General features: G+C 38.9%; 1 protein-coding gene across 5 annotated transcripts in view; it reads left to right on the top strand.

The window, feature by feature from the left end:
• Window positions 1-900: 900 nt before the first annotated feature.
• The window catches only part of LNPK (lunapark, ER junction formation factor), a 101,542-nt gene continuing 84,875 nt past the window's right edge, over window positions 901-17,567 (top strand). The window contains exons 1-3 of one of the 5 annotated variants that reach the window (XM_055108797.2): window positions 901-7,767; window positions 14,620-14,708; window positions 17,042-17,083. In XM_055108797.2, the coding sequence (XP_054964772.1) occupies window positions 14,682-14,708; window positions 17,042-17,083 (69 nt within the window). In that variant the 5' untranslated portion in view covers window positions 901-7,767; window positions 14,620-14,681. Of the gene's footprint in view, window positions 7,768-7,930; window positions 8,120-14,619; window positions 14,714-17,041; window positions 17,084-17,567 lie in introns of those variants that run through there. The other 4 variants (XM_008968513.6, XM_034954556.3, XM_014344021.5 and 1 more) reach the window with 4 other exon arrangements.

Below are 17,567 nucleotides of genomic sequence, written 5' to 3'. Positions count from 1 at the left end.
GTTAGACTTGAAAAATGTCAGTATCGAAATACATTCAATATTTGCAGAGTTACTTCACAGAGATCTAGACTTTATTTTCTCTCTTTTTAAGTGGAACATGTGAACCACATTTAGCACACATTTATTTCAGGAGAGTGTGATGGATGGGTCCAAATCAGAAGTGAGCAAACAGAGGCTGAGAAGCCATGCTGCTCATTCTGCTCTTACTCCATGCTCTTGGCTTTTGGTGCTGTGTTTTTCCTCTATTTACTTCCTTCTTTTCCCAAGTACTATCTATCTTGTCTACCAAGCCTACTTTCAGGAGGTAGCTGATAGCAGCTCCAAGTACCATCTGCCTTATATATACAGCGTATGCATTTTTAGTCAAAATTCTAAAAGGTGAAACAATCTCAGCCACAGGATTTGAGTAGTGTGACCTTCATGGACTCATTCTACTTAAAGGCCTACCTGATGAGCTACTCAAAATATTTTTGCCTGATAAGATATATATTCGTTTTCTTTTCCTCCCATAACATATTACCATAATTTACCAGCTTAAAATCACACTCATTTATTATCTCACAGTTCTGTAGGTCAGAAATCCAGGCACAGAGTGACTCAGCTAGCTCTCTGTGCTAGGTTTTACAAGGCTGCAATCAAGGTATTACTTACTTTGTTCCTTTCTGGAGGCTCTAAGGGAGAATCTGTTTCCTGCTCATTAGGTGGTTGACAGAATTTAGTTCCATGCACTTGTAGGACTGAGCTCTCCATTGCTTGCTATCTGTCAGCCAGGAGCCATTCTCAGCTTCTAGAAGCTACCTGCATTCCTTGGCCATTTTTTTTCAAAGTCAGCAACGACGCACCAAGCCTCTCTTTCTTTCTTTCTTTCTTTCGAGATGGAGTCTCGCTCTGTCACCCAGGCTGGAGTGCAGTGGTGCGATCTCAGTTCACTGCAACCTCTGCCTCCTGGGTTCAAGAGATCCTCCTGCCTCAGCTTCCAAAGTAGCTGGGACCACAGGCATGTGCCACCATGCCCGGCTGATTTTTGTATTTTTGGTGGAGACAGGGTTTCACCGTATTACCCAGTGGAGACAAGGTTTCACCATGTTGCTGGTCTCGAACTCCTGAGCACAAGCGATCTGCCCGCCTCAGCCTCCCAAAGTGCTGAGATTACAGGTGTGAGCCACCACGTGGTGGCATCAAGTCTTTTTATGATTTGAATGTCTCTGATCTTTCTGCCTCATCTTTTCTCAGCTTTTCTTTTTTGCCACATCTGACTGACTCCAGCTGAAGAAATTTCTCTTTTTATGAGGGCTCAAGTGGTTAGACTGGGCCAACCAGATATCTACAATAATTTCCCTACTTTAAGATCTATAAATTTAATTACATCTGTACATTCTTAGCAGTGCCTAGATTAGTGTTTTACTGACTAGGGGTGGAAAACTTAGAGGGACTTTAGAATTCTGCCTCCTATAAGATACATGACCTATATAATGAAAATGATAAAATTTTTGGAAAACATATATGAGGACACTTGAATAAATGCAGATTACTGAAAGGAAAGGCTCATATAGAAGAATATTGTTTTCCCTGAAATTAATATACAAACAGAAATTTTAATAAAAATCCACACAGAGTTTTGGGGGTTCTTGACAATTTGATTCCAAAAACAAGAAGAATAAATGGGTAAAAAAGACAACTGAATAGGAAAAAGAAAGTGTATTCCCCAACTCATTTAATGAAGGTAGCTAGCATAATTTGATACCAAATTCAGAGAAAGACATTACCAAAAGAAAAATTACAGGTCAGTCTTATTTGTGAGATCCCCTGAAATCTTAAACAAAATGTGAGTATATTGAATCCAGCAACATACAAAAAAAGATAATAGACTAATGGAAAGAATACCAAGGTCAGAAACAACTCCATACTTATATGACTACTTGGTTCATGATCAAGATGGCACTGCAGGGTAGGGCAGAGAGGACCATCTTTCAACAAACAGTGCTAGTCTAATTTTCCACATGGAAGGGGTTGGGGATCTATATATGCCTCCCTTTCTCCATATGTGAGAACATTAATTGCAGGTCTGCCTAGACCAAAATTTAAAAAGCAAAGCAATAAAATTTTAGAAGACAATATAAAAGTCTTAATGATCTTAGGGTTGGAAAAGATTTCTTAAATAGGATACAGATATCATTAATCATAAGGGAAGAGTGATGAATTTTACTCCATTGACAACTTGGTTTCATCAAAAGACATTAAGACAGTGAAAGTACAAGCCACAAAGTGGGAAAAACATTTGTAGCACATATAATCAATAAAACTTGTTTCAACATTATATAACGGATTAATACAAAAAATAAGAAAAATACAAACAACCCAACAGAAAAATGGGGAAAGACCTAAACAATTAGACAACGCTCATATAAAAAGGGGCTATTCTTCATTAAAAATCAGGGAAATGCAAAATAGAGCCACAATAAAACAGCATTACACATTCATTACAGTAATAAAACTTAAAATGTCTGACAATATCAAGTGTTGGTGAGGATGTAGTGCAACAGAAACTTTTGTATATTGTTGTTGGTTATATAAATTGGTACAATCATTTTGAAAATTTTGGCATGATCTTGTAAAACTGAATATATTAATATATACATGCTCTACAAACCAGGAATTACATACCAAGGTAAAGACTCCAAAGAAATCTGTGTTTATATGCTCCAGAATATATATATATATATACATTCACACACACACGTACTTAAAGAGAACATACGTGTGTGTGTTTACACAAACTTTCACAGCAGCATTGCTTATAATAGCCTAAAGCTAGAAATAGCCTATATGTCCATCAGCAGTAGAATAAATTATGATACACCAATGCAATATAGTAACCTACAGCAATGAAAATGAATAAACTACAGCCATATCAACATGGGTAAATCTTAAAGACAGATTGATCAAAAAAGTTCAAGACATGTAAATGAAAAACTTACTCTGTGATTCCATTTACATAGAGCTCAAAAATAATATTGTTTAAGGATGAGTAATTAGGCAGTAAAACTAGAAAGAAAAACAAGAAAGTAAATATGGTAATAATCATGATGTGGCCATCTCTAGGCACTTGAAGGTTATAAGGGAAGGAGCACATTGGGGCCTTTTGGAGTGTTGAATGTTCCACTTTGGCCCATATGGGGTTACATGAGTGTGTTATCATGCTAAATAGTATACTTCAGTTTTAGAAACTTTTCTGTATGCTTGCCATCACCAACAAATCATTCTAATCATTTCTTTTCTTCATATGTTCTGATTCTTCCTCTATTCAAAAGCATCTACAGTGTCTCAAAGAGACTTGGGATTGCTACAGCAAGACCACAAGAACAAATAATTGAAGGGGTTCAGAATAAGCTACCATGGCATAAAAGTTATTTTGAGCTGAAGGACTTGAGTTCCTGAAATCCCTTATATGCCTAAAAGTAAAGCCTCCCAAAAGACCTCAATTGTAATAAATCCCCTCCTGGGGAGCAATTCTAATATTTTCTTCTCTGAGGAGACATCTGCACCACACCCAGACATTGCTACAAAACTATCGTATCTTCCATCTATTCTCCTAAAAGTCCATTTATCTTTCCAAAAAGTGTTTTGCTTTCTCTAAATGCTTTGTCTCTCCCTCACTTCCTTTGAAGAAGTCATTTACTCTCCTAGAAGGGCCTCTCTGCCCTTCTTTGTCCCCTATTAAGATGGTATATAAGCTCCAAATTCTAACCACCTAGGGTCAGTTATTTGTGAATTTCTCTCTCTTTCTTTCTCCCTCTCTCTGTGTGTGTGTACATATGTAATTAAATGTCTTTTTTCTCTTGCTATTTTTGTTGTTTTAATTCGCAGGCCCCCAAAGAGGAAACAAGAGAGTGCAGAGGAAAAGTTTTTCCTCCCTGACACAGCTCAGTCTTTAAAAACACTTCCAAAGTCGGTTCTCAAGAACAAAAAAGCCTTGTCAAGACTGAAACATAGCATTTGACCCAATTTCTCTCCCAGCTCTGGCCACAGAGATTGGCTGAAAAACACCTGAACCAGGAGTAGAAAGACAGGGTGCTGGAAATAACATTGAAAAAGATTTGGGGGCCAGGAGGGAACAATGGGCCTTGATAAGAATGGTGGAAAAAGAGACTATCTAAGTGGGCTGAGTGCCATGTCAGTGGACAGGGCAGAAGGCCTAGGTTAAGAGCTGTTATCATTGCAGACTGTGAGGGCTGCCTGCTGCCTAAATACGCATCACCCAGCAAGGGACATCCACTTTCCTCTGGGCTGCCCAGTGGGACGCGCAGAACATCTCTGTCAAAGATGAAGGGTGAGGTCTTGGACCACCTGACACAGTACCATGTTCCTTTTTCCATTCCTCACAACCCTTCTATCCCTATAGATTTAGTCTGCAGGGCCCGAGAATCTATATTTCAATAAGCACTGTGGTGACTCTTATGCAGGTAGCCTCTGGCACTGGCATACCACTTCCCAGAGAAACAGCAATAAGAAGAATCTCCAGTGGCATTTGTCAAAAAATCCACATTTCCAGGCCCCCTATTCCAGACAAGTGAAATCAGAATCTCTAGGGGATGGGCCTGAGAATTTGAGTTTTTGATAAGGGACACTGGTGACTCTCAGAGAAGTCTGGGAAACTGCTCTAGTTTAAAATTCTGTTCTCAATATATTTTTATTTATTTATTATTTATTTATTTATTTATTTTTTGAGACTGAGTTTTGCTCTTATTGCCCAGGTTGGAGTGCAATGGTGACATCTCAGCTCACTGCAACCCTCTGGCTCCTGGGTTCAAGTGCTTCTAAATATGTTTAAAAACAAAACATCTTATTTATAATAAAGATATCTGTATTTTGAAAAAATAAGTACCCTGCAGAAAACAAAAAATTGCAAATGGTAATATATATTTTGTTCTCCAGCCCAGTGCTGCAGACCTAAAGATCCAATGTTTACATCTTCCCTTGAAGTCACAAAAATATCTTAAACTTAACGTGTTCAAATTGAAATTACCCTCTTCCCCCAAACCTGGCTCTCTTCCAGTGTCCTCCATATCTCAATGATGGCATTACTATCCACCCACTGGGTCTGCTAGAAATTCTGAGTTATCTGACTCCTCCCTCTCCCTCAGTCCCCATCCCACCCCATGATATTTGAATCCATCACCAAGACCTTCCACTTTACTTCCTATTGTTCCATTTTCCCCACTTCTGTCCATCTCCTTGTTCCTACCCCAAGCCACTTGCATGCCTACCAACACTAACACCACTCATAGATTTAATTAGTCCAGTGCTGGTTCTGCTTGTGTTCCCACACTGCAGCTGGAATGATCTTTTCAAAACACAGATCCAATCATGTCAAATGCCCTCCCCCTCCCTTTTTCTCTTAAGATTACAGTTCTTAATATGGCCAATAAGACTCTGCTTAATCTGGTCTCCAGCTTCAAACTGGTGCACTTTCTCCCTGCAACCTAGGCTCTAGCCACAATAGCCTACTTTCAGTCCCTCAGGCTTGCAGTGTTCCCTTCTGACAAAAAGGCTTTACACATGATATTCCCTCTGTTTCCCACTCTCCCTTTTTCAGTTTCTCATCTTTTGGATCTCCATTCTGGTGTGACTTCCTCAAAGAAGCCTTACCTAACCTCTTTGACCATACCAATGAATGCCACTTATGTAAGTTCTTAAGTTCTCATAACACCTAGGTAAATTCAACCTATTTTAAACTAGACCATTTAAAACTCCATTGGTTAGAGCAATTTGTTTCCTCTCTCCAAGTATTCTCTGGTGTTCTTCTCTGTTGTTCTTTGGATTTCACTTCTTTAGACCCTATCCCAGAACAATTTCAGGGTTAGTAGGGGATAACTCTTGACATTTGGACTCTGCTAAAGCAGCACCTTCACTGGCTTTCTCACATTCTCTCCGGCTGCTGTTTTCTTATCATTTTCCAATACCGTGAACATTAGCCTCTATCACAGCACTTATTTAGTCTGCATTGTATTTTTTTTTAAGGTTTCTCTCACTAGTGTCAGCGGCTTTAGGACAGCTGGTTTATTTATCTCTGTATCCTCAGCACTTAACACAGGGCCTTGTCAATAAATATTTGGAACCACCCTGTAGCCTGAAGTCCAGCCACAATAGTGTGTATGTTGATTTCTCTGCTTGTAATGTCTTTCCCTCACTTTATTTGCTCGATGAACTATTCTTGATATGAAGGAGGCAGTGGTTTAGTGTTACCTTCAACAGTGTACATAATCTTTCTACATTTCAGTTTCCTCATTTGAAAAATGATACTAAAAAGGTTGTTGGGAGGATTAAAAGAGTTAATGATTAAATACTTCTCTCCCTTCTCTTGCCAGGTCAAATCTCTACTCTCGGTAGAGCAATTCCCTAGGGAATTTTATCTCAGGATTAGGTTTTTGGAATCTCGTGTATCCAGACAGCTCTTCTCTGTCCCCTTGCTACCCTTTTTTCAGAGGTGGGGTATCGCTTGGTAGCCCAGGCTGGAGTACAGACACTGATGGCTCAATTGAAATCAGAGGACACATTACTGGCAAGTGGAAAGCCGTTCTTCCCAGTCTTCTTAGGAAAGAAGATCTTTCTGCGGTGAGATATATTTGCAAAACTGCATAGAACTTTAATACTTTGCAACAGCAAAGGTTGAAAAACAAAACGGTTAAATTTCCACATCAAAACAGGTGAAATGTTTCTGTTCATTTTCTTCTACATTTGGAAAGTGCCTGATCCACAGTAACACACTAAACTTTAGTTCCCTTCCCCTCATCCTTGCAAGTGTACAGAACTGTAACTAAATATTTAGGCAATTAGGGCAAGCAAACTGCACAGTGAATTATGTGGTAGCTTCTAGTATAATAAATTTTCTTACCAACCAAACAATGCTCAGTTGCTTCTCTTGACAACCTGTTTGCATCGTCAAAGTTTAAATGTAACATATTAAAACTATTACACTCTTTAAAAATCATTGAAACTTTTTTGTGTATAAATAAAAAATAAATAGAATAAAAATAAATAAAAAATAGAAAAAAACCCATGAAAAATGTTTGCACATGGGGTAAAGCATGTAAAAGGGGTAAAGCATGATAAAAACCTTCGCTGAAGTTTCCCTGCTCACACATTACTGTGTGCACGTCTAGTCTTTTTCTCATTCAGGCATCATTTGTTATTTGTCTTTTCCAGTTGAGGAGGACACTTAATACCATTTCGGCAGCGTTTCAAATCCGAGTCAAATATAGCCTGAGTGGTTTTTTGTGGGTCTACCTATCAGGGCCTGTGAAGAGTGTTCCTGGGGTTAAGAGTTCTAAGATAGAAAACTCAGCTTATGCTGTTACCCGCAGGTTTTAAAGCAACATGATACGGCGTTTGAAGCTTACCTCACACCGGTGAGGTAAGCGTCCTGTCATCAAATGACCTTTTTTGACGTCCAAGAGTGACAGAGCCTCAAGCACTCCTGGGGACCAGGCTGACTTTTCTCCACTGGCTTGGTTGGGAACTGGCTTCTTCGGAGCCGTGTAGTCTTAATTTGCTTTGCTGCTGGCTGGCTGACAGCTGATGGGGGACTCCTCAGGACGGACTCCCTTCCAGAGGCACCCATCTCCATCCTTCTCAACTCCCCAACCTTTGTCCTCCCCACTCTTCGCTCGCGCGGCGGTCTGAGACCACCAGGACCAGTTTCAGGGGTTTCCTTCTCCAGCGAGACTTGGCAGAACAGGCTTTAAAAGCAAAGGAGGCAGCGGAAGAGTAAGAAATAACTATATTCTAAGAGTCATAATAAATGGCAGTACATAACTGCGACACGACACCGAGCAGCCTAAGCTGGCTGCGGAGGCCACAAACACAGGATCCTAACCTCCCGGCCGACCCGCCCCAACAACTACCCGCCCGGGGTACGGTCACGTGACGGGGGAGCGGCGCGCGCCGACCGCGGCGCCAATTGGCGAGAGGCTGGAGCGCGGGGTTTCATGGGAAGGAGTTGGCCCGGCCTGTCTCTCTGTCAGTGGCGGCTGCTGCCTGCTCTGGAGGCAGGCTGGGCGGTGGCGGCCGAGACTGGCGGGGGTGGACGCCCGGGCCGGGCTGCGCCCGCTTCTTGCAGGTAGAACGCTCAAGGCGAGGGCAGTTGGGAGGGCTCTGCAGCGGGGAGGCATGCTGAGCTGTGCCCCTGGGAAATAAGCTGCGGGTTCCCCGCTTGCCTCTCCTTGGTGCCCCCGCCTCCTGCCAAGTGGCCTAGAGCTCTGCGGCGGCTGCTAGTCAGGCTGCGCGGTGGTCCGCGCAGACCCAGGCTCGCCGCCTTGTTCCCTGGATTTCCCAGCACACTGGCAGTGGTGGCGCTGGAGTCTTGAAACCCTTGTTTCCCCTCTAGGGCTGGTAGTTTCTCCAGCTCGGTTCTAGGAGATTCCGGGTGGTGACTGGCTTGAGCCCCAGCTCTTTGGCCCACCTGTGTCGAGCTTACCTCGACACAGGTGGGGCAAAGAGGTCAGAAGGTCCCAAACTAGCATTTCCTACGCTCAGCTGTCCGCTTTGAGCGTTCTCTCCGCTTCTCTTTCTGAGTTGTGCGGAGGCTCCAAGAGTTAGAAAGACCAGAAGGGACTGAAAACTGTCAGTGTCATGCTGCCGGGCTCTAGCGTGTGGGCGTGGAGTACGTGCTACTTAGAGAAGAGACTCTCGAACCATTGTCCTTATTTCAGGGATGGTGGGCTGTGGGGTGGAGGGGAAGGGCGAAGATGCATAGTATCAGAGGCGTGGCAGGAGGAGAAAAACAAATCTAAATTCCATCAGTTCATAGTTTACGGATTGAGAAAGAGTTGAAATTGGTCAACTCAGCTTTGCTGATGGTGCTTTCACAGTACTAAGCAAGACCCGTGAATCACTGAGTTTTCCGTGTTCTGCTTTTCCCAGTTGGCCTCCGGTGTGTGTTGCTCTGTGTCTATTGTTTCCTCCTTTCTTTATGGCCTGGGTGTCAGCATTGACAAAATTGACTCTATTCAACAGCGGTTTGGTGGGTGTGAGTAAGCTTGGTTTCAGGAATATGTTCAAACTGGCAGGGAATGCTCATTTCTTTTCCTCAGCAGCCCCCAGAAGACCAAGTTGACTTTTAACACATTTTCTTAAACAGGAGTGGTGCGTTTAAATTAGAATTTTAAGGTTGTCTGTTATCTATTGAGATCAGCTCAGTAATGATGTTAATAAACATATAGTGTTTATATGTTATATAAACAAGAAAATACAAGAAAAGGAGAATTTATATGGCTATTAAAAATATATGACTTCATATAGAAACATTTATAATCAAATAGTAATTTTTTGGTGGTATTTAGTTCAGATGAAAATTGACTTACCATGAAAGCAAGCACTAATCATTATATATTAAGAGTGCTTAATATATAATAGAGGTGTACTTTTCATTAAAATTCTTTTTGAGGAGCAATAAATGTGGCTTGGGCTATTTCAGAATTGTCTTTTCAGTTAGGACATTTGAAAGTTAGAGTTCTAGAATAAATCACCTTTACTCTTCAATTGTATAGTATAATATGTTATGGAGGTACTGTTGATGGTGATTAAATAGCTTATACTTAACTTTGGAATTTGATAAACATAGAACTTCCTTTGCTGTTTCCTTCAAAGACCTACAAGGTTATTTAATGGCAGAGTCTACAGAATTTTTTGCTCTATTTCTTATACTAGAGAAAATGAGAGCAATCTATTTTTGTAAAAATACAAACTGTAATATAATTTTCCAATTTTAGAATTATGAAATAGATGCTTTCTTTATAAGAAGTTAGAAATGTGTTTCATATAAATACATGTGTTTTCTGGTAATAATAATGGCTACAATTAAGCAGTTACTACTATGTGTCGGACACTGTGCCAAATGATACATAATTTCATTTAATTTATACAACAATTCTATGAAGTGTAGATATTTTTACCATTTTGCAAATGCAAACTGAGGCGTGCAGAGTTTAAGTAATCTGCTCAAGATTGCATAGCTAGTATGTGGTTGAGCCATATTTTGAATCCAGATCTATTTTATTGCATTATTTTAATGTGTCTTGTAGTGAGGTGAAAATTTAAGAAAAACATTTCCCAAGATTTAAAATTCTGACACCCAAACCTGAGTGTAAATAGCCATTAGTAGAAAACATTCAAATAAGGTGGTCGACATTATTGTTCATTGAAAAGCACATTTAGGTTGGGTGGGGTTGCTCACGCCTGTAATCTCAGCACTTTGGGAGGCCAAGGCAGGCGGATCACTTGAGGTCAGAAGTTCAAGACCAGCCTGGGCAACATGGGGAAACCCCGTCTCTACTAAAAACACAAAAATTAGCCGGGAGTGGTGGCATGCACCTGTAATCCCAGCTACATGGGAGGCTGAGGCAGGAGAATCACTTGAACCCAGGAGGCGGTGGTTGCAGTGAGTTGAGATTGTGCCACTGCACTCCAGCCTGGGCAACAGACTGAGTGAGACTCAGTCTCAACAAAAAGAAAAACACACTTAGATGCACCCCGCTCTTAAGGTCATGACAGGTCCTGTTGTGGTATCAGATCAGAGTGGAAAGAAACACTCTGTACATGTTCATGGGAGAGTTCTTGGAGAAAAGTCACTTGAGGTTGAACTGTCTGTCCAATCCAGGGCAAGCAAATTGATTTATGCCTCAGAAGGAAATGCAAAGGTTATTCGGTTCCCATGTATTTGAAAGAAAGGAGAGATGGATTAGAAAATAGCTACAACTACAGCAGTAAAAACAGTTTGTATTGAGCAATCACTATGTGCCAAGCACTGTTGTAAACAGGTTAGAATACATTAGGTCATTTAAGTCTTTCAACATTTAAGGGGGTCCTTAACTATCCCTCTTTTACAGGAAATTGAGTAGCAGATAGGTTAAGTAACTGATTTGTCCAAGATTTTACAGTAAGTGATGGGCCACAGGACTTGGAGTTAAGATGTTTGGGTGGAAAGGAGAGCACCAGTGGTTGAATACAGAAGAGGTATGAAATTAAAGCTATGGAGAAATATTTGATTTAATTATTTAATTTTGTTGTGTTTTCACATCTGTTAGAAAGTACCACCTGTTACATATGCATTACAGTAAAACAGTTCCTTCAATATCAGAATTTGATAGAAAAATTGCTGAAACTGTGCCAGTTGACTGTTCTTTGATTATGAACCTGAAAGCATGGATATGGCATTTAATGACTATCACGCTAATATTGTTTTAGAGTACAAATTTAAAAGCATAATCCCTTGCTTCAGGGGTCTTAGAGGCTAAGATGTAGATTGTTTCATTAATACCAAAACAATTCTTTAAGCAAATAATTGTCAAAATTGGTATAGTGATATTATGCGTATATTTCATATTGTACTTACTTTAAAATTGATATGCAGTAAACAAGTAAAGGCTGTGCTTGCAGACTTCTAGTACCAGTTCTGTCCCTAGCTGGAGCTACATGATTTTGGCAAATCATTTAACTTCTCTTTAATGCAGATTTAAACACTCAAGTGTAATCAAATAAAGGAATTGGGTTACACAATACATTGTACTAATACTATTTCTTGTGCTTATTACTCACTTTTCATTTCAGTAGATTTGTTTACCAACTATTTGATAATGTCAGAGGTGGTTTCATATATTTTACATATAAATATTCAAATCTAATCTATACAAAGACTTTATTTCTGATTTTGTGTTATTCATAATAACTGGGTGCTTAAAAAATCAAAACTAAAATATTATGTTTGGCTCTGCTGCTTACTGCCTTTTTTTTTCTTTTTTTTTTTTTTTGTGAGACGGAGTCTCGCTCTGTGACCCAGGCTGTAGTGCAGTGGCGCGATCTTGGCTCACTGCAACCTCCGCCTCCTGGGTTCAAGCAATTCTCTGCCTCAGCCTCCCGAGTAGCTGGGATTATAGGCACCTGCCACCACGCCTGGCTAATTTTTATAGTTTTTTAGTAGAGACGGGGTTTCACCATCTTGGCCAGGCTGGTCTTGAACTCCTGACCTTGTGATCCACCCGCCTCGGCCTCCCAAAGTGTTGGGATTACAGGCGTGAGCCACCGCACCCAGCCTGCTTACTGTCTTTGGGATGTTACTTAGCACACTACTTCACTTCTCTTGCCTTAGATTTCTCATTTGTAAAATGGAGGGATAGTAGTATCTACATGCTAAAATTAATATAAAGTATTTGGGCCGGGCGTGGTGGCTCATGCCTATAATCCCCAGCACTTTGAGAGACCAAGGTGGGCAGATCACTTGAGGCCAGGAGTTCGAGACCAACCTGGCAAACGAGGTGAAATTCCTGTCTCTACCAAAAAAAAAAAAAAATTAGCCAGGTGTGGTGGCCCATGCCTATAGTCCCAGCTATACCTTTGGAGACTGAGATGGGAGAATTGCTTTAACGCTGGAGATGGAGGTTGTATTGAGCCAAGATCACACCACTGCACTCCAGCCTGGGTGTCAGTGAGACCCTGTCTCAAAAAAAAATTATATTTATATATACACACACACACACACATGCACACACACACACACACACACACAGAGCATTTGTTTTAGGGCCTCTAGAAATGAAGTACTTACTAAGTGTTTAACTGATATTGTTGTTGCCATTAATTTCAAATATTAAAAATTCTGATCACAGTCTTAGGGTGTGATGGTTAGAAACTTGACATTGAAGGATATAATTCTACTTCAAACCAAAATATGTAGGTTGGTTGTGTACAGAACACTGCTAGACACCATACACTAGTTCCAGAATAGTGGAATGATGTATATTTTGAGAATAACAAGTGATTCATATGAATCTACCCCCTTCACCCACCTTTTTGGTAGTTATTTTTAGCATCTCAAGAGGGTTTTTAGATTTACTTACTGTCATAATTCAGATAGAAATTTATAGTTTAATCATTCAAGTTCCTGGATTTTCTACAACCACATTTTAGAAATTCGAGTACTAAGCAAATACTAAATGATTAATAATATTTAGATTGCAACTTAAATAAGACTTGAAACATTCATTATAGTTATAAACCTTAGAGTTTTTCAGGACGGATTATAGGTGTTTCTGTCCTTAAAAATTACTTTGTGAGTAAAAGTATTTTACAGTTAGGCACTTTGTTACTTTTCTGAGAAACTCCAAGATAGCTATGCCTTATGCTAATTACAATATATGAATAATTTTGCAGAGTGAGTGTGCTTACTTGATACTGGTATTATTTTGTGTTTACGTTTATGGTTAAAAAATATGAGAAGTATGACATAGGTAACCTTTTTGGGGGTGGAAAAGAAGTAGTTTTATACATTGGCAAGTATCTAACTGTAACCTGGTTAAAATATGTCAGTTTGAAATTATACTTTTACCATTTCAACTTAAAAGAATAAAAATTTATGTAATCATTGTCCAGTAAGTTGATTTAGAATATAATATTGTTGAGTCTATTATAAAACATTCGAGAGTCATAGAAAAGCAACTAAAAGAAGTGGTTATGGAGCTAGCTGAATTGAAGGTCAGCTAGCTTCAGGGACTTATATACAATGTCAGGGAGAAATGTTTATTTGGGCATTGAACAGCAGTGTTTAGTAATAGAGGCTAGAAATCTGAAGATAAAGGGACTCTAGGCCATATTTCTTCTGAGCTATTGGGCAAATCACTAAACCTCTTTTCACTTAGTTTTCTTATCTGTGAGATGGTAATACTATAGACCATCCTGTGAGAAAGTGGTGGTATTATTAACTAATTAAGAGAAAAGAAAATTAAGGCTCAGAATCATTAAGTGATTTGCTAAAGGTCACAGATAACCTTGTAATCCTTATTTTCTTATTCATAACTCAGCTGGCTTTCTCTTATTACTTGTAAGGTGATATTCTAAACATTGTAAAACACTTCTATTCCAGATAACTAGTTTAGTTGGGAGACAGCTGGATAGTAGAAATTATTTTATTTAAGTGTATAGTATGAAAGTAGTATGGTAAAACTTTGTTACCAGAACAACATAGAGAACCTATTTTAAAGGATAGAAAATAGCAAAGTGGTAAGAATATACATTTCTAAACTGCATTGTCATTTAAAAAGCTTTTCAAACTTTTTCACTTTTAAATCTGTTCTGGTTTTGAAGAATGGATTTTTAAAAGGTGGGCTTGGTGGTGTGCAGTGGCTCACACCTATAATCCCAGCAGTTTGGGAGGCCAAGGCGGGCAGATCACTTGAGGCCAGGAGTTCAAGACCAGCCTGGCCAACATAGCAAAACCCCGTCTCTACCAAGAATACAAAAATTAGCCAGGCGTAGTGGTGCGCACCTGTAGTCCCAGCTACTCAGGAGGCTGAGCCACAAGAATCGCTTAACCTGGGAGGCAGAAGTTGCAGTGAGTTGAGATCTCGCCACTGCACTCCAGCCTGGGCAACACAGAGAGACTCCATCTCAAAAAAAAAAAAAAAAAAAAAGGTAGACTCTATCCCAATAACTGTCTGAAATCAAATTCCATATATGTGGCATCCAAATAAATTAATATTTCATAACATTTTTAGGCAGTATTGCAACATCTATAGTGGGTATGCTGTGTGTTTAACTTAACATTTTAAATACTTGCTTTATTTCTAGCTGTGAATTCCTTTGGACAATTGATGATATTTATCATTGTGCCCAGTTTCTACAAATAAAAGATGGGTGGATTATTTTCTCGATGGAGGGTAAGGTACTTTTCTTTACAGCTAGTTCTTGAGTCTCATATAAAAGTGTCACATAAAGCTATTTGTGAAAGTCTCCTTTGATTATAGCCTTGAATAGTAGTTTGCTATTTTCCTTTTTTCTTCTCTTTTGAATTACTTTTCTATTTTTTTATTTTAATATTTCCATTTGTTCTGTAGGTGTCCAATGCCTCTGTTTAACAGAATTATTTCACTTGGATGTATGAATTATTTTTATTTCTGTATTTCTGTATTTGTGTGCAAATGGCTATCTTGTTTTCTTATACTTCCTAAGTTTCAAGCTTATTTGAAAGGTAGTTGAAAATAAGTGTTCTAGGCCGGGTGTGGTGGCTCACGTCTATAATCCCAGCACTTTGGGAGGCTGAGGCGGGCAGATCATGAGTTCAGGAGTTCAAGACCAGCCTGGCCGACATGGTGAAACCCCGTCTCTACTAAAAATACAAAAATTAGCTCGGCATAGTGTTGCGCGCCTGTAATCCCAGCTACTCGGGAGGCTGAGACAGGAGAATGACTTGAACCCAGGAGGTGGAGGTTGCAGTGAGCCGAGCTTGTGCCCCTGCACTTCAGCCTGGGTGACGGAGCAAGACTCAGTCTCACAAAAAAAAAAAAAAAAAAAAAGTATTCTATACAATACTTGTTTTTTACAGACTGTATCTTTTTACTTGAAGCTTATAAATATTGACTAAAGTCACACTGCATGTGCTTTTAGAAATTATAGGTTAAACAAAATTAGAAATGCAGTTTGATTTTATTGGATAAGCTTTTAGAGGAAGTATCTCAAAGTTACAGCTCGAAAATATGAATTGTATAAATTATATAACCCCGTCTCTACTAAAAGTACAAAAATTAGCTGGGCATGGTGGTGGGCGCCTGCAATCCCAGCTACTCGGGAGGCTGAGGCAGGATCGCTTCCATCCAGGAGGTGAAGGTTGCAGTGAGCCGAGATTGTGCCACTGCACTCCAGCCTGGGCGACAGAGCTAGACTCTGTCTCAAGAAAAAGAAAAAAAAAATTATATAAATGCTCTTTTCAAAAGTAGGAGGAGATAAGGTAGTCTAGGATAAACTACTTATTTTTTTTTACTCCTTATTACCATAATAATAGAGTCTAACTATACTTGGTACACAATTTAGGTTTTGGGCTATTGCTGGAACAGCCTTGTTTTGGATCAGCATTATATTGACCCTGTTATGACCTTATAATAATCTGCCCAAGGATCAAATTTATCTTTTCTTGTTTTGTCTTTCATATTAGGTTGAACCGTATGAAATTGCCAGTATTCAACTGCTTGGACTTAGCAAAATGTCAATTTCATATGGTTAACTCTAATGTTAACAACTCTTATGGAAACTACAATGAACTGATATTCATTACCCTCTTGGATTGTTGAGTATGTAATTGGTAAATATTTTTGCAAGTGTTTTATGAGTGATTTTGGCTGGTTTTCATTCTAGATGTATAAAAAATATCGTTGGCAAACAAGCTTTGCTATAATGAAGTATTCTTAGATGTCCTTTTAAAATCTGATCTGCAAAAAGTACTTTAGGAATTTAGAATGAAGATAACCTGTTGATTTTGACCTCCAGAGTCTTAAGTGAACTTTTAGCAATAGCAAATCAGACCATTTTTAGTCTGTAATTTTTTTTAATGTGTTAATTCTTTTGAGTAATCATTCCTAAGAATTTTTTTTGAAGGAAAACGTGTGTTTTTTAAATTTTTTAATTTAATTTAATTTAATTTTTTTTTTGAGATGGAGTCTTGCTCTGTCACCCAGGCTGGAGTGCAGTGGTGCGATCTCGGCTCACTGCAACCTCTGGCTCCCGGGTTCAATCAATTCTCGTGCCTCAGCCTCCTGAGTAGCTGGGATTACAAGCGCATGCCACCACGCCCAGCTAATTTTTGGATTTTTAGTAGACCAGTTGGCGAAGCTGGTCTCAAACTCCTGACCCTAAGTGATCCGCCCACCTTGGCCTCCCAAAGTGCAGGTGTGAGCCACCGTGCGTGGCCAAAATTTCTTTCTTTCTAGAACGGTGTGTTCTATTGAGGTTAAGAATGGTAAAAATTGAGCTATCAGAATTAAAAGTCTTTCTAGGATTAAAAAAGTTAAGTAGGGAAATGCTTATTTCTTTAATCTTACGTAGTTCTATTTGCAATTATAATTTTTATTTAAATAAATCTTAGTTATAAACAAGAATGCATGTTTGACAAGATTTGAGAAAATTTAATTTTGAAATAAATGTTCTTTAATGATTATATCAACATGTAAAGGTTTATGATAAGTTTTAATGCTGTCTCTTGTTTCTGTTTGTATAACAGACAAAACCTTCAACTGTAGAAGTTCTAGAAAGTATAGATAAGGTATGTTCTTTGGCTGTGAGGTATTTTAATTCATTTTAGGTATTAAGTAAATATTATTGTAGTATATATTATTTTGGAGACCAAATCTGGTATGGGAATTTAGAAATGATATAGAGTGAGTCTGAGAACTTTAATATTATGTGATCTCAAAAAATCCAAAGTCTATCAGTGACTTAAGAAGTCTGTTTCAACTAATAGAGCCAGTTAGAATGAAATTAGATCTGTAGTGTGGTGTAAATCAGTGTTACAGGTAGGACAAAATAGATGAGATACTGTACAATAGTTTTTATCAGTCTACAAAATTTTCACAGCTTTTTATATACTATTATCAAAAATGATTATTTTCTGGGAATATTGAGAGTGATAAATAGATGGGTTACTGTTTTAATTTTTATTAATTATTTTTCTTATTGCCAGATTTTTTAAATGCCTTTTATAGGAGGAATTATTACTTATTTGACTCAACAAATATTATTGCCGATAC

Source organism: Pan paniscus, chromosome 13 (genome assembly GCF_029289425.2).
Source record: "Pan paniscus chromosome 13, NHGRI_mPanPan1-v2.0_pri, whole genome shotgun sequence".
In the NCBI taxonomy this organism is placed as follows: domain Eukaryota; kingdom Metazoa; phylum Chordata; class Mammalia; order Primates; family Hominidae; genus Pan; species Pan paniscus.
The sequence above is the reverse complement of the archived record's forward strand: the minus strand, read 5'-3'. Positions and strand labels throughout refer to the sequence as shown.